This window comes from Aquarana catesbeiana, linkage group LG05 (assembly GCF_042186555.1).
Source record: "Aquarana catesbeiana isolate 2022-GZ linkage group LG05, ASM4218655v1, whole genome shotgun sequence".
Lineage (NCBI taxonomy): Eukaryota > Metazoa > Chordata > Amphibia > Anura > Ranidae > Aquarana > Aquarana catesbeiana.
Genome location: NC_133328.1, coordinates 254,871,788 through 254,896,573, shown reverse-complemented (window position 1 = coordinate 254,896,573; position 24,786 = coordinate 254,871,788). Strand labels below are relative to the sequence as shown.

The 24,786-nt window shown below is 45.5% G+C and overlaps 1 protein-coding gene across 4 annotated transcripts in view; it reads right to left on the bottom strand.

Moving 5' to 3' along the window:
- RECK (reversion inducing cysteine rich protein with kazal motifs) overlaps positions 1 to 24,786 on the bottom strand; it is a 1,099,858-nt gene that overhangs the window by 1,060,910 nt on the left and 14,162 nt on the right. For 3 of the 4 annotated variants that reach the window (XM_073630721.1, XM_073630722.1, XM_073630724.1), the window contains exon 1: positions 2,708 to 2,875. The exons of the other annotated variant lie outside the window; for it this stretch is intronic. In XM_073630721.1, coding sequence (XP_073486822.1) covers positions 2,708 to 2,807 — 100 coding nt within the window. In that variant the 5' untranslated portion in view covers positions 2,808 to 2,875. Of the gene's footprint in view, positions 1 to 2,707; positions 2,876 to 24,786 lie in introns of those variants that run through there. 4 annotated transcript variants of the gene reach the window in all.

The window sequence follows — 24,786 nt, the reverse complement described above, 5'->3', positions numbered from 1 at the left end:
CAACTTTCATGCAACTTTTCAGAGTTTACATTGCAGTCTATGGCACTCAAGTCACATGAAAGTCACATCAAAGTAGTGCAGAAACCTTTTTAAAGTCGCTGCAACTTTAAGTCTTAAGGTTTGAACATCTTCCATTAAAATTACATGGGTTGCGACTTGTCATGTGACTTTGTGTCCAAAGTCGCATGACAAGTCACACAATTGTGACTGGAGCCTTAAGCCCCATACACACGATAGGACTTTGTACAAACTTTCCCTTGGATTTTTGTACAAAGGGCGTTGACCAGAAGTTTGTCTTGCATACAGACAGCAGGACTTTTCCAGCCAACTTTCACCAAATCACGTGGTTTTTCAGCTCTTTACCACCACCCTTTGGTCAACTTCTGTATTGTTGTCTGATATTGTGTCAATCTCGCCACTTTTATTGGCGAGATTGACACCTTGCGAGCCGGGTTCACACTGGTGCGGGGATCCTACTTGGATCCCTGCCAATGCCAGGCACTGTGTTTGGTATGAATCTTGAGGGGGAACTCCATGCCAAATTTTAAACAAAAAACCGTCATGGGTTCTCCTCCAGGGGCATACCAGGCCCTTAGATCTGGTATGTATTTTAAGGGGAACCCCCTACGCCGAAAAAACGGCGTGGGGGTCCCCCCCAAAATCCATACCAGACCCTTTTCCGAGCATGCAGCCCGGCCGGTCAGGAAAGGGGGTGGAGATGAGCGAGCGCGGTGGTGCGGTAAAGGCGGTGACCCCGCCCCCTATGACATCACAGTCCCGGGGCATGCTGGGACTGTGAGGTCATAAGGGGGCGTGCGGGGTCACCGCCTACATAAGTCATAGCAGAGCGCACAGACAGCATTACAGCCGAAGAGAGCATCGTGTCAACATCTCTGGAAGAGAAGAGGGAAGAAGACGATCCGGATGTCCGGGCTCCTCCGCTAGCAAAAGAGCGGCAAAAGAGCGGCAAAAGAGCAGAAGATAGCGGAGGAGCCCAGCAGAAGGAAGAAGGCACCGGAGAAGAACCAGAGATCGCGGAGAGGACACCGGAGAGAGGGAGAAGAGGCCTGAGAGACCCCCGAAGTTGGCAGAAGACCCCCGAAGTCGGCAGAAGTCCCCCGAAGTCGGAAGAAGACCCCTTGAGCTGTCTAATAAATTACTTTTAAAACCTGTGTAGTGTGGTTTTTTTATTGACACTTTTTTCCCTAGGTGAATGGGTAGGGGTACCATGTACCCCATACTCATTCACATTGGGTGGGGGGCCGGGATCTGGGGGCCCGCTTATTAAAGGGGGCTCCCGGATTCCGATAAGCCCCCCGCCCGCAGACCCCGACAACCAACGGCCAGGGTTGTCAGGAAGAGGCCCTTGTCCTCATCAACATGGGGACAAGGTGCTTTGGGGTGGGGGGCCGCAGGCTCCAAAGCACCCACCCCCCATGTTGAGGGCATGCGGCCTGGTACGGCTCAGAAGGGGGGGCGCTCGCTTGTCCCCACCCCCTTTCCTGACCGGCCGGCGGCGTGCTCGGATAAGGCTCTGGTATGGATTTTGGGGGGGACCCCCGCGCCATTTTTTCGGCGTAGGGGGTTCCACTTAAAATCCATACCAGACCTAAGGGCCTGGTATGCCCTCAGAGGGGAATTCCCTCTCACGCTAGCCGCAATAGGAAAATGTGTTTTTCCTACTGCAGCCAGCGCGAGATGTACAGTACCCTGTCGCCGAGAACCAGCGTGATGGGTTCGCGCTGGAAACATTTTCGCGGTCGCGTACTGTAGTTTGTAGTTTGTTTGTCCAATGCTTTTGTGTACACACGATCGGACTTTGCTCCATCTGACATTTGTTGCCGGAAAGTTTGTCCGTTCGCACAGCCAACAAAAGTCCGATGGAAATAGAAAAAGTTTGTCCGATGGAGCGTACACACGGTCGGATGTTGCTCCAAAACAGCTCATTTGCATGTTTGTTGTCAAAAAGTCAGATCGTGTGTACAGGCCTTTACAATGAATTAATTCTGGTGTTAGCTCATCCAACCAACTTCAGTAAACAAACAAATTAACTCAAAAATGAAGATAGAGATGACTAAAACATCAATTTCCATAAATCACTACAAAATTTACAAAATTGTACTTCATTTGGCTATATAAAAAACATTTCTATCACTTCAATGTCAACACACTACTCAATATTTTAATATTTGGATTTTACAGTAGATGATTTAAAAAATATTGAGTAGTGTGTTTACATTTAGGTGTACAAGTTGAAGTGATACTAAAGTTTTCTATGTAGCCAAATAAAATAGGATTTTGTATGCTTTGTAATGTTTGAGTGTTTTGCTCTTCTCTATAAAAAAAAAAAAAAAAAAAAAAATCGGAATGCTGCATAAAAAAAAATTTTATATATATATATATATATATATATATATATATATATATATATATATATATATATATATATATATATATATATATATATATATATACACACACACACACAGTATATATTCTTTTTTACACATTTTATATATTTTTATATGTAGGCTGTACATTTGAATCCTTGAGTGTTTCATTTTCAGTTACTCCTGTAACTTAAAACAACTTTCTGAACTACAGAAAATACAGGACGTGTGTGGTTAGTAAGGCATGCAGCATTTTTGTATTCGTACTAGAACAGGGAAGCATGAAAACTTCCCCCTGCCTCATTTCCATTACTCACCAAGAGCTTCGGAGAAGAGCACAGCTACCAGGAGCAGACAGAGCCCAGGAATCCCACAAGTGGCAGCTGTAGACATGACCCACATGAAAGCTGAGATCATCACATCAGTGCTGATACCCCCTCCTCCACTTCTCTGTAGCCAGAATCCTCTCTTGCTTCCTTCTCCTCCTCTTCCACTTCCCCTCAACTCCTCCTCTCAGTCTGAATATCTCCCCAAACCTCCCCTTCTTCTTTCTCTTTCTCTATGGTTACTCTTTCCCCACTTGTACCCTATACTTTATTCTGTTTGGCTTTCCAAGTAAAACAAAAGCTTGATTTAATTTATGAACTCTGTGAAGGAAAGCCATCATACCTTACTCATCTAAGCCATGTGTGCTAAAGGTTGAAGTTAACAATTGTTATTCTACGTTAAAAACAATAAAATATTGTTAGTTACCAGTACCTTTGTAACAATATTTGGCAAAGGTCCCTAAAAAATAAGAGAACTCCTTGCATGTATAAATACCTTAAAATTACCAATCTCAAATTTTGATTTTAAAATTTGAAAAATAACATTACCAATTAATCCTAAATTGCAGCACCATCCAGCTCCACACAACAACTAAAACCACAGCTTAGATTGGCAGTGGGAATGTCTAACCAGGGATCTTCAAACTACAGCCCTCCAGCTGTTCCGGAACTACACATCCCATGAGGCATTGTAAAACTCTGACATTGACTAGGCATGATGGGAATTGTAGTCCATCAACAACTGGAGGGCCGTAGTTTGAAGACCTTAACCTGTCGGCAGAAATGGGAAATAAGGAATAGAAGCAGTGACCCAAGTCATATGTTTAGCCTCTCCTACAGCAGCTTTGGGTGTCATACACTGGGTGTACATGCATTTACAGTAACTAGCTTCTAAAGCTGGCCATAGATGGATTGAAATTTTGATCCATCTATGGATGTATCCCATTTGTGAGAAGTTGATTTAATGATTAATTCTCACAAATGGGCTTGTTCGAAAAAATGTTTTGTTCGATTAGCACTGTAGCCATTCTGCTACAGCGCTGATCAGTGTATTCTGACAGCAGAAGAGTCCCCACTGTCAGAATACAATAGCACAGCAGGACGGATTCCTCTATAGGGGGATCCATGCGGTGTTTTGTTTTTTTTAATCAGCCCTGTGGCTGATTGAAGAAAAACTGACCCATGTATGCCCAACTTATGAAAAGCTTTAAAGTGGTTGTTATTCCACTATAATATTGTCATGTCATCCTCTGTTATATAACGCTATGTGTCCCTGTGCTGTATACAAGAAAAGGCCCATTATACTGTATATCAGAGAGGCTCCCGGCGCTCACGTGACTCCTCAGGTTTCTCCTCTCTGGCTGACAGCTGGGAGGGAAGGACAGAGGAGAGAGAGCTGAGGAGTCACGTGAGCGCCGGGAGACGCTCTGATATAAGGTATAATATGCATCTTTTTTATAGAGCACAGACACAGGGGCACATAGCGTTATATAACAGAGGGGATGGCATTATCATAGTACAGATTTTATAGCACCAGGAGGCAGGGGCAACCGGTAATGCAGGGCGCAGGGGCGCTGCCCCACTATCCATACATCCGAGCCCCTAATCTACATGCGGAGCAGGGGTGTGGCCTGGAGAGCAATGGTGTAGGTCGCATGTAAAGTGAGCTCCGCTGACCCACACTCCTGATCCATATCCTGACTACATCCAGCTTCAACTCCATTACATCCTCCACCCGGGGTCCTCTCCTACCTCCCCCGCTGTCTTTGGAGCCTGTGGGCCGGCCGGAATGCTGCCTGTGACCGCTGTGGTGAGGGATCCCAGATCCGATACTAGGAAAGGCAGCGGCTTTGGCCTAGTTCCCGGAGCGGCGGCCATATTGCTACACCCGGCGGCGGCCGAGAAGGACGATTCTGGCCCCCCTGCCAGTCCAAAAATCACCCCTCTTCTGGATCAACCTCCGGTAAGCTTGAGGTCTCAGCTGCAGAGCATCCAGGCCCTGTGCCTGCCTTAGGACAGGCCACGGCTTCGGCCTGTGTCCCAGAGCGGCGGCCATCTTGTTACACCCGGCTGCTGCCTGGGTGTGCTCTCCTGGTTCCCCTGCCAGCCTTGTGCCCCTTCCACCCCTGAAACTGTGGACACAGTCACAACTAGCAGCTGCCTGGGGGGGCGAATCATGGCCCCGAGCTAACTCCTGGAGCGGTGACCACCTCACTCCACCTGAGGGTGGCCTGGCAATCTACACACGGGGACAGGGAGGGACCATATCCCCACCGAAAAGGGGATCCGAGGCGGTGGATAAGCTAGGTGAAATACCGCCATCAAGAACAAGACCTGCAAGCCAAAAATGACGATGGCACGTGCCGGGGAGCAGACACAGCTAAGGTCTTGGATGCCATAGCATCATTGCAGGGGACACTTACCGCTAAAATAGACGAAGTCAAAATCGACACCTGCCTGCTGCGCCAGTAAAGTAAAGTAAAAGACAGGGTTACCGAGGCCGAGACACGCATCAAAGAGGCAGAGGACATCCTGCATCCCCTGAGCCATACTGCGGAGGACCTGCAGAGACAGATCCAGCAGCTACACGCTCATCAGGATGATATGGAGAATTGTTTGAGAAGATGCAATCTTCGGTTCATCGGTCTACCTGAGAAGGCGGAAGGTACGAATCCGGCTGAATACTTAGAATCCCTCCTGATTCAACATTTTGGAAGAGAGGCCTTTTCTGTCATGTTTGTTGTGGAATGGGCGCACCACATGCCAGCAAAACCTCCGCCTGTGGGAGCTCCCCCCAGAACCTTTATTGCCAAGTTTCTTAACTTTAGAGACAGAGATAAAATCCTTCGGCTAACCAGAGAAAAAGGCAATATCACCCTGGACAACGGCCATGTTGCAGTGTTCCCTGACTTCTCCAAAGAAAGCGTGCACAATTCCAGGAGGTCAGGAGACGGCTCAGGGCAGCACACCTTAAATACGCCATTTGTTCCCGGCCAGATTAAGGGTGGAGGAAGATGGCAGAGCTATATTTTTTGAAGACCCGAAGGCGGCAACACGCTGGTTGGATCAACGCGGACATCCGGATGGATAAACGTGTACACAACCTGTTACTGTGAGTACTGCTGCTATTGCCGGATGATGGCAGGCCATACCTTTCCCCTAAATGTTCCCTTCGCTGTGGGGGGAAATCTTGTTACACATTTGCTCCTTCACACGAAAGTTACCCCCATTTCATTCAACCCCCTTTTCACAACTTGGGCTTCCGAAATTTTCTTCCAATTTTTTCATCACTTGCATAGTCGCCCCCCCCCCCTTCATTTTTACAATTCACGCATTACTGAATATAAGATCGAAGACTCTCCCTCTTGAGACCAGGGGGTCAAACCCTTGTACGCATTCCAAAAACAAAGGAATACAGCTTGGACTGCTGAGTATATCACCCTCTACATATCATTGCCCGCATGGCACATGCCTGGAGATACCCCAGGGCCGAGGCGCTAAACCTTAATACGTCAGGATGACTGAATATCCTTACAGCATCTCACTCGGATAGTGAGAGAGACATACAGGACATGCTTCGTGCCCTAACCTTGCTTCACACAGTGAATAATCGCCCCCACTATGTTTGCAACCCTCTTATTTTCCTCCTTATTTTGAACTTTCCTGCTTATCATATACTAAGTATTGCAGTTAATGTTGATAGCTGGAAGCTGATTCACATAAAGGTTGCAAGGGTATATATGCTTCCGCCAAGTTGGGGCGGCGAGAAGCTGGGAGGGAAGGAAAATGCCAGATCCCTTGATCGGAGCATTGGGAATGTTAGCACCGTTGTGTACTTGTTGATTACTTGGAATATTTCTAAACAGGCACTTATTGCAAATGCATCATATCTGTTCAATTATGAAGTGGACATGCTGTTTCAGTTTTGGGGGGATGCTGACCTGCCGATCCATATACAATCTTCATGCCAATGAACACCATGGCAGACATTAAATTTATGATGTGGAATGTGAGGGGCATGCGGGATAAGATTAAAAGGACAGCAGTGCTCCAATATCTAAAAGATCAGAAGGTAGACATAGCCGCATTGGTGGAGACGCATGTCACAGGCCACTTACAGGCGTCCCTGAAACGTCCTTGGGTGGGATGGGCTTACCACAGCACCCACACAAATATGTCTAGAGGGGTTACAGTGCTGATAGCAAAATTTACACCTTTTGAGCTGGTATCCGTGGTATCGGATCGGCAGGGCAGATACCTCTTTCTACATGCAATTGTGGGGGGAGGCCCCTTGTTAATACTGGCTAGTTATATCCCCCCTCCAAACAGGGCGGATGTGGCTGCAGAGGGCCTTGCATTTATAGCACTGTACCCGTCTATACCTGTAGTGTGGATGAGGGATTTTAATCACGTGATGACTCCGTCTCTGGACCGCCCGGCACGGGCTGAACCCAGACTTGGTGAACCACTGCATTCTAGGCTGTACCGTACACTAACTGAATTTGCCCTAATTGACGTCTGGAGACATGCCAACCCCACGACTAGAGCATATACCTGCCACTCAGTAAGTCATAACACAATGTCCAGGATAGACTATATTCTCGTTTCCAGGGCCCTATTGCCAAAGGTCACGGGCACAGGCTTTGCCCCTAGGATCCTGTCTGACCACTCTCCGTGTTGGCTGACGGCATCCTTGAGGGAAGCCCCTCCCACCAGGCATTGGCGACTAAACCCGCACTGGCTGTCCCTTCTTAAGGACCATGACTCCATTGCTAGGGAGCTGCTCTTCTTTTTGGAAAGGATACGGGAACCTCCCACCCTTGCCACACGCTGGAATGACTTTAAAATTCATGCCCGTAGAATACTGTCTTCTAGAATAAATAGGCTAAAACTAGAGTCTAACACCATACTTCAACCCACATCTGACAAACTGCGGGATTTAGAAGCAGCCTATAGCTCCAGCCCAACCCCTGAAAACCTGGACAGAGTGAAACTGCAGACTCGATTAGTCTCACAACTGCACACAGAGAAGGCTAAACAGCGTGTTTTTTTCTGCAGGCAGAGAGTGTATGAACAGGGAGAAACGGCGGGGAGATTACTGGCCTTTTTGGCCCACATGGAAGATAGGCCCCCTGTATCACTCACTAACCCAGATGGGAGTGATGTGACAGAACCAGAACAGGTGGCAGATCAGTTTAAGCAATTCTACGGCAATCTATATAAATCCCAAAACACGTACACGCGAAGGGAGATTCAATCGTATTTATCTTCCATACAATTCCCCCGGCTGAATCGAGAACAAATTGAGCTTCTTGATGCACCCATCACAGAACACGACATTACGGAAGCGATCGCACAGTTAGCCAAATCTAAAGCTCCGGGGATGGACGGACTACCTTTGGAATTTTATGTAACTTACTCATATATCCTGGTCCCCAAGCTACAAGTATTGTACCAATCTATATTTGAACAGAATTCACTCCCTGAGTCTATGCAGGAAGCCCAAATCATTGTTCTCCCCAAACCGGGAAAAGACCCACATTTCCCTGAATCCTACAGACCTATCTCACTCCTGCAGGTAGACATTAAATTCTTAGCTAAAATCTTGGCCTCTAGATTAAACACTGCCATCTTAACTTTAATTCATACAGACCAAACTGGCTTTATGCCGGGGAAAAACACAGCCATGAACATCAGGCGACTATATACGAATATGCAAGCCAGACACGATAACTCAGGAACGAGGGTGGTGGTGGCGTTAGATACAACTAAGGCCTTCGATTCAGTAGAATTGCCATATTTATGGGAATGTCTGCACAGTTATGGGTTTGGGGCACGCTTCATAAAATGGGTACAGCTCCTATACCAGACACCCAGGGCGAGAATTTTTGTGAATGGATAGCTCTCGGAGCAATTTCCATTAGAGAGGGGCGCCCGACAAGGGTGTTCCCTCTCTCCCTTATTGTATGCGCTGGCAGCTGAACCACAGGCCATTGCCATTAGAGCACACCCTGATATCCAGGGTCTGTGCCGGGGCACTACAGTTGATAAAATTGGAATGTATGCCGACGACACCATATTGTACCTAGCGGATCAGGGACCATCACTCCAAGCAGCATTAAGACTTATTGAACAAATGGGGGGTTACTCGGGCCTGCGTATAAATTGGGACAAGTCCCAGATACTACCAATAGACGTGTTTCCCCCACCCTTCACAACCCCCCACTGCCACTCGCTAGGGTATCCAAGATTAAATACTTAGGGGTGGAGGTAACCAGGGACTTGGTTAATTATACACCTTTGAATGTAGCCCCTTTGTTTGACATATTAAAAAGCAAAACACAGAGTCTAGATTGCCATTAGGGGTAATGGGGCGGGTAAACTTAATAAAAATGATCATACTGCCCAAGATCCTATATCTGGTGTGGCACGCCCCCCTATACATCCTCTTAAGAATCTTTAAGCAGATGGAAGCTATTCTAAATTTGTTTGTCTGGGGAAATAATAGACACAAACTAGCTTGGCAAACCTTGAAAAACCCAACTGATATGGGAGGCGTGTCCCTCCTGGACCTACACGATTACTACCTAGCATCGCAACTGTTCCACATATACCACTTCTACACGTCCGAAATGCAACGTTACCGATCTTTGGTCTGTGACAAACCGGGACACCCGACGTATACACCCATTCAGGCTATACTCCGTGGGAAAAAAGCACCAGGTCCCTCTGCGCAGTACAATTCGTGCATGCTGCTACATCACCAAAGGATCTGGGAAATATCTCTTAAAAAGCAAAATGTGGGGAAATTTCATTCCCATACCCCATTGTGGCTTAACAGTCACATATTGGAACTAGAAACAATTCCAGACTCGATAGTTTGGGCCAGACATGGAATATTGTATCTCCATCAGGTTTTATCCACCTCCGGGCTCAAGCAGTTCCAGACTCTTAAAGAAGAGTTTTCCCTTCCTCAACAATTAGCATTTAAATACCTGCAGCTCCGTCATGCACTTAGAACCCAGTTGCCGGACATGGATGTAGGGATGGAGCCCCCCCTGTGCTGAGTATAGTTATGGGAGATGACCCCTCTAAACTCATATCACACCTATATTGCGCAATCAGACAACGGGGTACAGCTGCAGTTTCACACAAGGCCAAAACGGTATGGGAACAGGACGTAGGACCCATAGCTGACGATGACTGGGACGAGATTTTAGAAGGAACAAAGACAGTGTCTCCCAAGCTCTCCGACAGACTGACACAACTGTATATAGTACACAAAGCCTACCTGACGCCGATGAGATTGGCAAAGTTCCAGCGCACGCCGGATCCGACGTGTCGCTTGTGCAGGACTGACTCAGGTTCGTTCTACCATCTCATATGGAGCTGCACGCAAGTCCAGATGTTCTGGACGCAGGTTGTCCGTTTCCTCCATGATAATATGGGATCCCCTGTGGTGCTGGACCCTAAGTTGTGTATATTGGGGCTACTGCCGGATGTAGAGGTAGATAAATACCACACAATATTTATTTTTGAAACATTATTCCTAGCACGTAAAGTGATAGCTCAGGGATGGATGCAGAACATGCCCCCCACACTGCAGCTGTGGAAAAAAGCAATTAATGACACCCTGCCTTTCAAGAAACTGATTTATGCACACAGGGGATCTACACAAAAATATTCCAAGATTTGGGACAGGTGGTTGGAGGACGGAGAAACTTGTGTATAACTATTTCATACCCAGTGCAGTGTTCCCCTGTGTCTGAGAAGCGCTTTGTTTATAAGATGGATTCAGCTAACACCTGCTTACTGTAGTTGTGAATATGGGCATGCACACCATGTAACATTCCTGCATATTTAAGATTGTTATCATAATATGTAACTGACCCTTTATAGATAAATGTACCTGAATGACTTGTAATATGTGCTTTGTATCAATAAAGTTGTTTTTTTCCAAGTAAAAAAAATCTACATGCGGAGCACCGGATGCATGGATTCCATAGGGTTTTTTTTTTTTTAAGCATGTGGTTAGAACCTGAGGCTCTAATAGGCTTCAAAAAAGGGTGGGCTTGGAGAGCAGATCACTGCACCCCATGCCCCCCCAGTTGTATGACAATAGCGAATGAAGATTCACTATTTTCACAATGATTCTTCTCCTGGCCAATCAGGAAGCAGGTCTTGAGACCCATTTCCTGATTGGCCAAAAGGAGAAGCGATCCTATTGGCCTAAGGGGAGGAGGGAGGAGATGCAGCAGAACCTATTGCCCAAAGGGTGTTGGGCCGACCAATGGGGGGGGTGCAATTGGCTCGACTGACCCACGGGGGGGGTGTGATGTAGGGGTGGTGCGGGTGACCTGACTGACCCCTTGGGGGGTGGCTGTGGGTGCATTGTTTGCCGTCCCCCAGAAACAAAAAACACCAGCCAGGAGGGGAGGATCGTGGAGTGGACAGAGCTGACAGGCAGGAGAGCAAAGAGCAGGGCTGTGGGTGACAGAGGCACGTAAATGGACTGAATTAGACCTCAGTCTTCAGCCAGGTGAGGTCAAAACTAGTAGTCCAGTCCAGAATGTACAGATGATATGAGGGGGGGCACTGATGTGATGGGGGGCTTCTGATGTGACAGGTTGATGTTATGGGGGACTTCTGGTGTTAGTGACTGGTGTGAAGGTGGTGGCACTGATGTGGCAGGGGACCTCTGATGTGACGAGGGGGTTTCTAATGTGATGGGAGACTTTTTATGTGATGGTGGCACTTCTGATGTGAAGGTAGGCTTCCCATGTGATGGGGTGCTCCTGATGCGACAGATGACCTCTGGTATGAAGGTGGTGCTTCTGTGCAAAAGAAAGCACCCTGATGTGATTGTGGTTACCTCTGAAGTGATGAGGGGCTTCTGATGTGATAGAGGGAGCTCTGACATGATGGGGCACATCTGTTAGGGGATGTGAAGATGGAGCTTCCAGTGTAATGTGGAGATTTATTTTGTCTATACAAAGGGGAAAAGGTGACACACTACAAGCTGTAGAACATAAAAAAAAAACTTGCATGTTGACCACACCCATTTTGGCCATGCCAAACAGGGGGTTGGGCGTCAAATTAGCTACCCCACCTATACTGCTGGCACTAGCAAAACACCCCCCAAAAAATTGTCTGGATCCCTGCACACATTCCTCCTCTCAGACTTACATAGTAACATAGTATGTCAGATTGAAAAAAGACACAAGTTCATCTAGTTTAACCATAAAAATAAATAAATAAAAAATATCAAACAATCCCATACACCCAATCCTATACCCACAGTTGATCCAGAGGAAGGCGAAAAACCGCAGCAAAGCATGATCCAATTTGCTACAGCAGAGAAAAAAATTCCTTCCTGACCCCCCAAGAGGCAATCGGATTTTCCCTGGATCAACTTTACCTATAAATGTTAGTACCCAGTTATATTGTGTGCATTTAGGAAAAAAACAGGCCTTTCTTAAAGCAATCTAATGAGCTGGCCAGAACCACCTCTGGAGGGAGTCTATTGCAAATTTTCACAGTTCTTACTGTGAAGAAACCTTTCTGTATTTGGAGATGTAATCTATTTTTCTCTAGGGATAAAGAGTGCCCCCTTGTCCTCTGTGTTGACTGTAAAGTGAATAACTTAACACCAAGTTCAATATATGGACCCCTTATATGATCATATCCACCCTTAATCTCCTCTTCCCAAGAGAGAATAAATTCAGTTCCTCTAATCTTTCCTCGTAGCTGAGCTTCTCCATGCCTCTTATCAGTTTGGTTGCCCTTCTTTGCACCTTTCTCCAGTTCCCCGATATCCTTTTTGAGAACTGGTCCCCAAAACTGAACTGCATATTTCAGATGAGGTCTTACTAATGATTTGTACAGGGGCAAAATGATCTCTCTCTCTCTCTGGAGTCCATACCTCTCTTAATACAAGAAAGGACTTTGCTCGCTTTGGAAACCGCAGCTTGGCATTGCATGTTATTATTGAGCTCATCATCTACCAAAACTCCCAGATCTTTCTCCACTACGTATTCCCCCATTGTACTCCCCCTAGTATGTATGATGCATGCATATTCTTAGCCCCCAAGTGCATAACTTTACATTTATCAACATTAAACCTCATCTGCCACATAGTCACCCAATTAGACAGTGCATTGAGGTTGGCTTGTAAATAGGAGACATCCTGTAAGTACGTTATTCCACTGCATAGTTTGATGTCATCTGCAAAGACTGAAATGGTACTTTTAATCCCAGACCCAATATCATTTATAAAGGTATTAAAAAGTAAGGGTCCCAACACTGAACCTTGGGATACACCACTGATAACCTTAGACCAATCAGAGTAAGAATCATTAACCACTACTCTCTGAATTCTGTCTTTTAGCCAGTTTTCTATCCATTTACAAACTGATATTTCCTAGCCTGTAGACTTTACCTTACACATTAGCCGTGTGTGGGGAACTGTGTCAAACACTTTTGTAAATCCAAGTATACCATGTCCACAGCCACCCCTCTGTCCAAGGTTTTACTTACCTCTTCATAAAAAGAGATCAGATTTGTTTGACAAATTCTGTCTTTCGTGAACCCATACTGTCTGTTGCTTAACAAAAAGCACTTAATTCCTTTTATAGTTTTGCCCTGCAATGCTGGCAGGTACCCAGGACACTAATGCTGGCCATACATGTATAGATTTTTGGATGAGAATATTTGTACGAAAATACTTTGTACATTCGATGAATGGACGATTGTCATTCAAAAATTTCACTTGCTTTTAATATTCAGTTCTAAAATGTAATTTCTGAACAAAAACCACATACACTGTCTGAAAATTGATTTGATCAAGAAAAGTTTTCTATTCTGCTCCTTCGAATTTTCACTGTGGTCAAAAATTAACAACGATTTGATGTCACTAACGATTAGAAAATCGAACAAACATTTTTAAAACAAACATTTTCGAATGAAAATCTATACATGTATGGCCAACATTACTCATCTCCAGATGGGCAATCGCTCCTGGCAGAAAAAATATTTTATGATCATTGTTGCCCACATCCTTGCCACACATTGCATCTTTCTGTTTTTCTCCTGCTCATGCTGCACCTTCTAAAGTGTTGCCCTAAAATGCTGACACTCTATTCGTGTACATACTGCCCACTGTCATACTCTCTGGTACTCCTCAGCCTACTCTTATACAATCCACACTTCTCTCCTGTAAATATTACTGCTTGACACCCCCTCCACACTTCTCTCCTGCACATATTGCCTGCTGTCATATCCTCTGGCACTCGTCTCCTGTACAAAAACTATGAAGTGTCATACCCTCCACCACTCTGGTACTGCACACATTACTCGCTGTCAAACTCTCTTCACCAATCTCTTACACACACTGTTAACTGCCATACCTTCCATAGTTCTCTCATACAGATTGTGGCTCCTGACATACAGTAACCTCCACACCCATGTCCTGTACATACTGCACGATCGATTGCCATACCCTTTGCAATCTTCTCTTGCACATTCTGGCCCCTGCTATACTTTCTGCACTTCTCTTCCACAAATACAGGCTGCTCTCTTACCATTTGCATTCTCTACTGCACATACTGACCAACTGTATATCCTCCACACTCCTTTCCTGCATATACTGGCTGCTGATAAGCTCTGGACTGCTTTACTGTATATATTGTTCACTTTCATTCTTTACTGAAATACTTGCCTCCAGTTACAGGCAAACCTTTGCTAGTTACCATTAATATCAAATTGGAGCTATCTTTTTGCTGCCAGAGCTGTTTTTACGTTTTTTACACACATGTTTTTAAAAATAATTTTAGCCCTAAAAGATTATGTAAAACCCCCAAACACCGGAGCCAGTGACGTCAGCCACCATAGTTACCAACATTGCTGTAGGCGGAGCTGTATAATAATTAGGGGGCGGGGCATGCATTTGTAGGCGTGGTATAGCAAAAAATCAAGAAAGCTGCAGCGCGCAAAGCGCGCCACGGAGAACAATGGGTGTGGTTTACGCGAAATAGTGGGTGTGGCTTAAATGAGCGTGGCTCAAAGGGGGTGTGGTTAGAGTCTGAGATGAATGAGGGATGGAGAGGGAAAGGGGGAGAGAGGAATGAAGGGACAGCAGCCCCAGATGCTACACAGCAATAGAAATATCTGTATTCTAGAAAGTTTAACAATCAGCAGATAAAGATACTCCAAACACCTGGTGTTAGCGCTTCAACCATTCCGGCACCATGGCTGTTTTGACTGAAGTGCATTATTTCTATTATTACATTGTAATATAAAATGAAATCATTCAACTCACCATAATGCCGAATCAGTGGGATCCCTGAGCGTGTCACTAGCCACGTCGCCTGCCACCAGCAGAGTCCTTCGTTGCATCAGGTGCCCCCAGCAGAGTCCTTCGTTGCATCAGGTGCCCCCAGCAGAGTCCTTCCTTGCATCAGGTGCCCCCAGCAGAGTCCAACCTTGCATCAGGTGCCCCCAGCAGAGTCCTTCCTTGCATCAGGTGCCCCCAGCAGATTCCATCTATGCATCAGGTGCCCCCAGCAGAGTCCGTCTATGCATCAGGTGCCCCCAGCAGAGTCCGTCCTTGCATCAGATGCCCCCAGCAGAGTCCGTCCTTGCATCAGGTGCCCCCAGAAGAGTCCGTCCTTGCATCAGGTGCCCCCAGCAGAGTCCGTCCTTGCATTAGGTGCCCCCAACAGAGTCCGTCCTTGCATCAGGTGCCCCCAGCAGTGTCCGTCCTTGCATCAGGTGCCCCCAGCAGAGTCCGTCCTTACACCAGTGTTCCCAGCCTCAGTCCTTACATCAGTGTCCCAGGCAGAGCCATAGTTACCCTCCCTGTACATAGTTACCCCCCTGTACATAGTTTCCCCTCTCCCTCTAGTTACCCCCCTGTACATAGTTACTCCCCCTGTGCATAGTTACCCCCCCTGTGCATAGTTAGCCCCCTGTACATAGTAACCCCTCCTGTACATAGTTACCCCTCCTGTAAATAGTAAACCCCCCTCCTGTATATAGTTAACCCCCTCCTGTATATAGTTAACCCTCCCCCTCCTGTATATAGCTAACCCCTCCTCCTGTATATACTTAACCCCCCTCCTCCTGTATATACTTAACCCCCCTCCTCCTGTATATACTTAACCCCCCTCCTCCTGTATATACTTAACCCCCCCTCCTCCTGTATATACTTAACCCCCCCTCCTCCTGTATATACTTAACCCCCCTCCTCCTGTATATACATAACCCCCCGCTCCTCCTGTACATTAAAGGTTAAATTGCTGCAGAGACAAGAAGAGCAGAAGAAAATTGCATGAGTGGCCGGCACCATGTGTTCAATGGAGAGGGGAGGGGCTGATCCGTGCAGCTAACCCCGGCTTCAGTATTGTGAGAGGAGAAGCCGATTCATTGGCTGCACGGATCGAGACCCCTTCCTCTCTCCACTAAACACAAGGGGGGAACGATGTAGCAGCGGCGCCGGCGGCCATTTTGCTGAAGCCCAAATGTTAAAAAAATTAAAAAGCAAACATTCCCGATTTCCCTGGGCAAAATTCTGAATCGGAACAGCCTCCAATCGGGACGAGGGTCCCAAAATCGGGATTGTCCCGGGAAAATCGGGACTGTTGGCAACTATGAGCCACGAGTGTGAAGGCACTCGGACGGGCTGAAAGGAGGAGTAAGCCTGACTGCTACACACGCTGTCTCATTTAGTGAATACATGTGAGTGCATCAGCTTGAGACAGCTGATAGAAAGTCTCTGCAGTACTACACTATTGTTTTTTCTTTTTACATGTTTGAGCCCTGGAAGATATAGCGATTATCAACTAAGAGTGGTTAAATCAGCTGGCTACATTCCATCTGCAAGCTACCTTATGCAAGAGTCATTGTGTGCAAAGATCTGGTATTTTTATTTTTTGCTACTGATATTCATGTGTCTTTACCTGGCCGCAGTTCATTTTAACAGCAGTAATAACAATGGACAAAACTCTCTATAATGCAATCTACTGATCACTAGCACCTGTTATAGAGTTCATTGGTATTTCATTAGGAGGATTCATCTTTGTTTACGATCGATTTTATCTTTTTATCTATATATATATATATATATATATATATATATATATATATATACACACACACACACACATTTTTGTTGTATGGAAATGAATTCATTATTCAGCGCATTTTTTATTGATCAATTAATAGCACTTGGCAATTCACATAGTGGTTTGTAATTTATTAGACATTATTACAGCATTTAGCACTATTTTTAATCTATAGGATATTAGCGCACCATATTTACACATATAAATGCAATAAATTACCAACATTTTTGGTAAAATATAAAAGATGACGTTGCGCCGACTAAATACTCAACATGTCAAACCTTAAATTTGTGTGTGCTTGTGAAATGGTGACAAACTTCAGTATCCTAAATTTTCTATAGGCAACGCTTCAAAAGCCCCCTATAATGCCCCGTACACACGGTCGGATTTTCCGATGGAAAATGTCCGATCGGAGCGTGTTGTCGGAAATTCCGACCGTGTGTGGGCTCCATCGGACATTTTCCATTGGATTTTCCGACACACAAAGTTTGAGAGCAGGCTATAAAATGTTCCGACAACAAAATCCGATCGCGTCAATTCCGGCCGTGTGTGGCCTGTTCCGACGCACAAAGTGCCACGCATGCTCAGAAGAAATTCCGACACGGAACAGCTCGGTCTGGTAAACTTAGCGTTCGCAATGGATACAGCACTTTCGTCACGTTGCTATGTAAAAAATGGTTTAATACAGCGCACTCTCTTCTTCTTTATAATGTGAGAAGAATGAAGTAGTTTTGCTGCTCATATTCACACAGACTTCTCACAAACTTCTTTCTTTATTATTTATCGGGATTCCCTTAATGTATTTTGATTTGTCATATCTGACAAAAAATTTTTTTTGTTTTTTTTGTTTTGTTTTTTTTAAAGCCAGTTTTTTTTTGGATTCTATGTTTGTATTTTTTCAAAGGCTGATCTTTGTTTAATTTTAGTTTTAGTTTTACTCCATAATATTTTTGTGTGTGTTTTGTGTGTCAAGTTACCACAACACCATTGATATCTTTTATTATTTAATCTCAAGGAGATTGCTTGGTGTTGGTGTCCCTTGTTAATTTCACATTGTATTTTTGAAATGTACCTGAATCCTCACAAACAAACTGTCCTTTTTGAAGTAAAACACACATAGGCAAGTATAATTCAAACCAAAATTCCTTTATTAAGGGCTCAGAACCAAACAAAGAGGGAGGCAACGCTGGAGAAACAGGAGAAATTAGCGAAGCCTTGGACCCCCAGGGCAGACATCAATTCTTGAACATCAAAATTGGTGGCCTGAGGAGTCCATATGTAAGGAAGTGCAGTCTGGTCCAGAAGTTCCAGAGATCCGGAAAGCAGCGGATGACATCTGTGTCCCCAGGCTGTGGTACCACAAGAGGCTGCATCTTTTGCCAGACCAGACTGGATCCAGGGTCCTCACTTTCTGGTCTTCCTTCCACGCTTCCTTCCTGGCTGTGGCTCTGCTGTTGGAGATGTGGCAGGAGGAGGAGTAGGACCTGGAGGAGGAGGAGGACGAGGACTAGTAGGACCTGGGAGGAGAAGGAGGAGGAGGAGGACGAGGACCATGTGTGAGGTCACAAAGGTGGGTATCAGATGTTATTTGGGCCCTCAACCCCTTATTGAGAGCCTCCAACATTAATGACTCACATGAGTTGTTGGCCCTCCTCCATCCGCTGCATTTTACAGGCAATGATGGCAGCAAAGTCCTCCTCCACGGTATGTGGTGCTCCCAGGGCCTCTGTAGCCTTCCAAAAGAGGCCTATGGCAGCCTCCTCTAGGGTACTCCTCCTGCTGCCACTTTCTCTTTGCGGGTGTAGGGGAGGGACCAGCATATCAGCCAGCCTGCTCGGCCTGGCCACCTCCTGGCTGAGACTTCCCTGTGTATGAAAAAGGGACATGGTTGTAATGTTTTGCATCATCAATCTCAATCATAAATTGATACTCCAAACTAACATCTAGTTAACATCATTGATTGGACAACCTGAACTATTTAGAGGAATGCTATACCTGGCTCAAGCTGGGCTCCAGCACATGTTGCTGGAAGCCTCAGCTGGAGGGGAAGGAAGCGTGGAAGGAAGACTGGAGAGTGATGACCCAGGTTCAGTCTGCCCTGCCAGAAAATGCAGCCTGTCATAGTACCACATCCTGGGGACATAGATGTCATCTGCTGCTCCGGATCTCTGCGAATCCTGGACTTTCTTGCGCTCCCTTACATATGTGCTCCTCAGGCCACCAATTAGGATCTTCAAATATGTGATGTCTGCCGTGGGGATCACCTGCTTCACAATTTCCAACAATTGATCCAGCGCTGCCTTCCTCTTTGTTTGGTTCCTATAATGTGGGTGGTTGATCTCCCACAGACAAGGCAGCTCCCTGAACATGTCAATGAATATTGCCATGAAGTCTGTATCATTCAAGATATCCATTTTCACTGCAAGACACAACACAAGACAAACCCTAATGTCAGCCAAAACTCTCCTAATCTTGTTACAATATAGGCCTCAATCTAGAAGCAGTATAGGCCCAAGTTTGTCTCTTACCTTCGTTATTACGATCGGCGCCTCCAATGCTCCTTCCTCCGCTCACAGATTGTACGTAATACGCACGTGTGTTACGCTTTATACACACTGCGCATGCGTGCAACTCCACCCGCCCCTGACGTTCTTTCTAGTCTATTCCCCGTCCCTTTTCGTTCGGCGCAGTGGGTGAAGAGCACATGGCAGAGTCAGAGCAGGTGTGTGTTAATTATAGCAACGAGGAGGAGGAAAGCCCGGATCCGGAAACGTCCCGATCCAGAAGGAGAAGATTTAAGGCCACAAATATGTCCTTTGGGGAGATGTTGGAGATGGTGGTATCCTGAAGAAGGCCGACTATTACGGAAAGTATGGACCTTACCCCAACCCCAATATCAGAAAGGCCAAGATCATTGTGAAAGTGGTCAAGAGTCTGCACCAGAATTTCGGGGTACGTCGATCGAAAGATCAGCTCAGGAAGCTGTGGTCGGACCTGAAATTAAGAGAGCCCGAGCAGTACCGAAAGATCCGTAGAGTGCTGCAAAAAAGTAAGTAGTTGTGCTGTGTTCCTATTCTTTTTGTCTTTATTACGTTCGTGCTGCTCCATATGCTTTTCTTAAGTGTTGTACAGTTTAAAATGGCAACTTTAATGTTCATGGGCCCATTATTCGTTCGTATCAAACATTTTTCTTTCGGCCTCTAAAACACCATTGTTTAGGCCATATGCATTTTCCAACATTTTTTAGGGCCTACTTGTATGAAAAATATTTGGTTGTGTAGATGGGTTTATTACTAGAATGAAATGCAAACTAGATTCTGTGTAAGGAGAGGACACTCAGCAACTGTTTTCACATCTGGACGCTGGAGCACTACTGTGGGACACAAGAACACCCTTTTTATTAGGGGGCCCACACAGGTGCGCCAGTGTATACTATAGGGGTGTCTCCATCTGTGAAGCTTGTACAAGACAGGTAAAGTATTGAAGCTTGACAAAGGACAATAAAAATGCTACATCTTGGAACTCTGCCCAAATAGACAATTGTACCCCACTTCCAAGCAATGTTTCATCTTTATATTTCGGCCATCAAATATCTGTGTGCTAATTATACCATTTTTGTTTTACATAGGGGAGAAAAGACTCAAAGGAGACCAGAGACCCCCCACCTCTGGAAGAAGGGGAAATACCCCCAACCCAAGCTGAGCAGGAGGAGGAAGAAGATGTGGTGGAAATTGACACCACAACAGGTGAGTGTCTGCGAGCACAGACTCAGGTAAGAGATGGTTGCCGGCAGATTTTTGATACCTGTTTTTGTTTGGTTTCTCTCTTTTTAGGTGATCGTGATGTTGTGGATCGAGATCCTTTCACATCATTGATGTTTTGGGGCGAATTTAAAACCCCACAAAATCAATTTGTTTTTTTGTGTGCTACAATCTTAAAAATTTTTTAGCGATGTTTCCAAAAGCCAAATTTGGAGGATGCACACAGTGTGCCAACATGTGCTATCTGCCATCACGGGAGATCAATGGACGCGTTTTGGGGGTGCAACCCCTTCCTCAATAATAAAGTAGCTGTGAGGAAGGGGTTGCTCCCCCAAAACACGTCCCTTGATCCCCCGTGATGGCAGCTAGCACATGTTGATATTCGTAAATTGGTGTGCATCTTCCAAATTTGGCTTTTCAAGGGGTGACTTCACCCCATCTGAACGCAATATCAAACACACTTCCTAAATACTCATGTCTGATATTGCCTTCAAGTTTTACCATATGTGAACTTTGTAAGTTCAAGATTTTTGTCTTTCTTGTTGGTTTTACACAGGCCTGTTTTATCGTAAATGGACATTTCTATTTTTGATAATGCCACCCCAAAAATTGTTATACAACAAACATGTTGGTTTGTTTTAAAAAAACCTTTTCTAAATGCACATGTGATTGTGCAGGTATTAAAAAGTTGTTATATCAAGAATGTGTGGATTATTGTCTCAACATTAAAACACTTTTGTGGTGATGTAATTGTTGTTTTCTGTGAAAATGGGGGGTATTTCCTAAGGGCAAATCCTCTTTGCACTACAAGTGCAGTTTCAGTGCAGTTTCAAGTGCACTTGTAGTGCAAAGTGTCTACGCCTTTAGTAAATAACTCCCAACAGTGCTTTGTATAAAAGGTTACACAATAATGCCATTTTCAGGACCCCCCACATTGCTGTCAGGGTCAGCTAAAACAAACACAAGCAGTAAATGTCACCAAAGATTAGCTTTTTTTTTTTATTTGATAAAGGCTTCACAAATTGTCTGGCATATTGATGGCCCCCCTACCCGCAAAAAACTCAAGGTATCTTATCCCGGACATCACGGGCACTCAGGGAGGGCAAGCCAGGACGGCCACTTTCAAGCGCCATCAGGGTTGTATCATGTAGAATTCCGGCCTCAGGCCCAACTGAGCCAGCATAGTTGGCAGAATGTTGGCGTAAAAAGTTATGTAGAACACAGCACGCCAGGATTATATGATTAAGTTTATACTCCGTCATATGGATGGGTGTCAGAAATAGGCGGAACCGGCTGGCCATGATTCCAAATGTGTTCTCCACCACTCTTCTGGCTCTGGCCAGCCGGTAATTAAAAACCCTCTGTTCTGGGGTGAGGGTCCTCATCGGGAATGGCCGCATAAGATGGTCCCCCAGCGCAAATGCTTCATGCGCAACGAAGACGAATGGGAGTCCTTCCACATTGTCCTCTGGAGGTGGCAAATCCAAGCTGCCATTCTGGAGACGCCTGTAGAACTCCGTCTGGGCAATGACTCCACCATCGGACATCCGGCCATTCTTCCCCACGTCCACATACAAGAAGTCGTAATTAGCCGACACCACCGCCAACATCACAATACTATTGAACCCCTTATAGTTGAAATAGTACGACCCTGAGTTGGGTGGTGGGACGATGTGGACGTGTTTCCCATCAATTGCCCCTCCGCAGTTAGGAAAGTCCCACCGCTGGGCAAAGTGGGAGGCCACAGTCTGCCATTCCTGTGGCGTGGAAGGAAACTGTTGAGGAAAACAAAACAAAAAAATCGTATTTTTGCACATAAACATGGCAAGCAGATTAGACACAAACATTCTTGGCCAACCTCCAGATAGCATTTTTTAAGGGGAATTTAACAACACCAAAGTATAAGGTACACCTATCATATTCCCCCTCCCCCCCTCTCATGGGCCATTTCTAACATTATAGGGGGGGGGATCTTGGACAGGTAACCCTCTCCACTTCATTGAGAGATGAATGCCTAAATACAGGGTATTACTTGGAACAGCCCCTCCTTAGTTACACTAATGGCAGCCCACTGGACAGGTAAGAAGTGTCATAATACAAAGATATAAATACACACTGTACACATTTGAGGACATTTTGAAATTCTGCTATTACCTGTCAAGATAATAATAGGATACAAAAACTTTAAACAGTACCATTTGAAAGTATACAGGGAGGCCCTTGCACTACATGCTTTGGGTAATTCATCCATACATCTGAGCACAAAAGAGATGGGTATAGTGTGTATGGGTTTGGCAAAGTCAGCAGATAGATGATTGTGGATAGATAGAGAATTAGGATCAGCTGACTTAGCAGTTGGGGGGAGGGAGGGTTAATAAAAATAATTTGGGGACACCACAAAAAAATGCCTCTGGCACTCTGCCTGAATTTAAAGCACAAATCACATTTCAAAACATTTTAGGGGGTGTTTGGGGTAAAGCACTACTATGGAGCTGATAAAATACATTGTTAAATGACTACATGAGGTGAATATAGGGCAGGAGAGCATGCTGGGGAGGTTATTGAAGGCAAATATGTATGAAGGAGAAAAAAAATAATTACAGAAAAATCCAGCATGCATGAGAACAAAGGGGACATTCACAGCATATTACAATCGTGGTAATTAGGGAATGAGGAAAGAAATACAATATATTATCAAACATTCAATACAATAAAATGTGATATTAAAGGATAAAAATCTTACCTTCATATACTCCTTCTGCAGAACCTGGATGATGGCAGAACAGGTCTCTGGGATAATGATACCCAGAGCCTGGGGGGAGATGCCTGTCGAGAACTTCAAGTCCTGCAGGCTTCTCCCTGTCGCCAAGTACCGCAGGGTAGCGACGAGCCTCTGCTCCGCAGTGATGGCTTGCCTCATGCAGGTATCCTGCCTGCTGATATAGGGGGTCAGCAAAGCCAACAAACGGTGAAATACGGGGTCCGTCATCCGGAGAAAGTTCCTGAAATCATCAGGATTATTCTCACAGATCTCACGGAGCAAAGGCATATGAGAGAACTGGTCACGCTGAAACAACCAATTCTTGGTCCATGAACTCCTCCCCACCCTGTTCATGGACTGGACTTGTGTCAAGGTCAGGACCCCAACACCAAGCCCCCGCACAGCACGAACTCTACGAGGAGTACGTATACGCAACATGGCTAGAAAATGGTCGGCTGCTCAGAACGAAGTAACAGAACGCACTGAAGAACAGCAAGGCCTGTGAAGAGCGACCTGAAAAAACAGTAACAAACGAACAAGAACACAATGACTAATTAAAGTCACGCGGAACTTGCTTGCATGCACTGAAGAGCAGATACAAACCCACAAGCACAAACTGAACCGCAGAAAATGATCTGAAAGCCACGAGTCTGAAAAAGCGCGAATCGTCTCTCACCAAACTTTTACTAACACGAGATTAGCAAAAGGAGCCCAAAGGGTGCCGCGCTTGGTTCTGAACTGGCCTTTTCTAGTCTTGTCGTACGTGCTTGACGTCACCGCGTTGTTGGCGATTAGAAATTCCGTCAACTTTGTGCGACCGTGTGTACGCAAAACAAGTTTGAGCCAACATCCGTCGGAAAAAATCCTAGGATTTTGTTGTCGGAATGTCCGAACAATGTCCGACCGTGTGTACGGGGCATAAGTCATCAGTTTAGTGTTACAGAGGCGGTCTTGTGCTAGAATTATTGCTCTCAATCCGGCGTGCGTGGCGTTATGTAACATGTGTATTACAATCGTCATTTTCATGTGTAGGCATCCCTGACACGCGCTTTTTCTTTCTTATGTGCCTATATGTGGAGGTGGGTGGGTGGGGGCTCTGAAAAATGTTTTTTTTTTTTGGGGGGGGGGTTTATGTGCTTGGGTGTAACTTAAATTATTTGCAAAATAATATATATAATTTTTTTCTTTTTTTATCACATAGGGGACTTTTTGTGATTTTTCAGATTTTTGCGATTTTTAGTGACAGGTTCTCTTTAATGAGATATGCAGGGTCTCCTTTGGACTCCACTAAAATATTTTGCAATGTAGATGGCATTGCAAAACGTTCTTTCCCAGCTGAGCTATCCGGGGACACCTAGATGCTGGACCAGAAGTGACATCACGGGTCGCTTTTTGGGTCACAGCAAGAAGGGGAGGAGAGCGGACGTG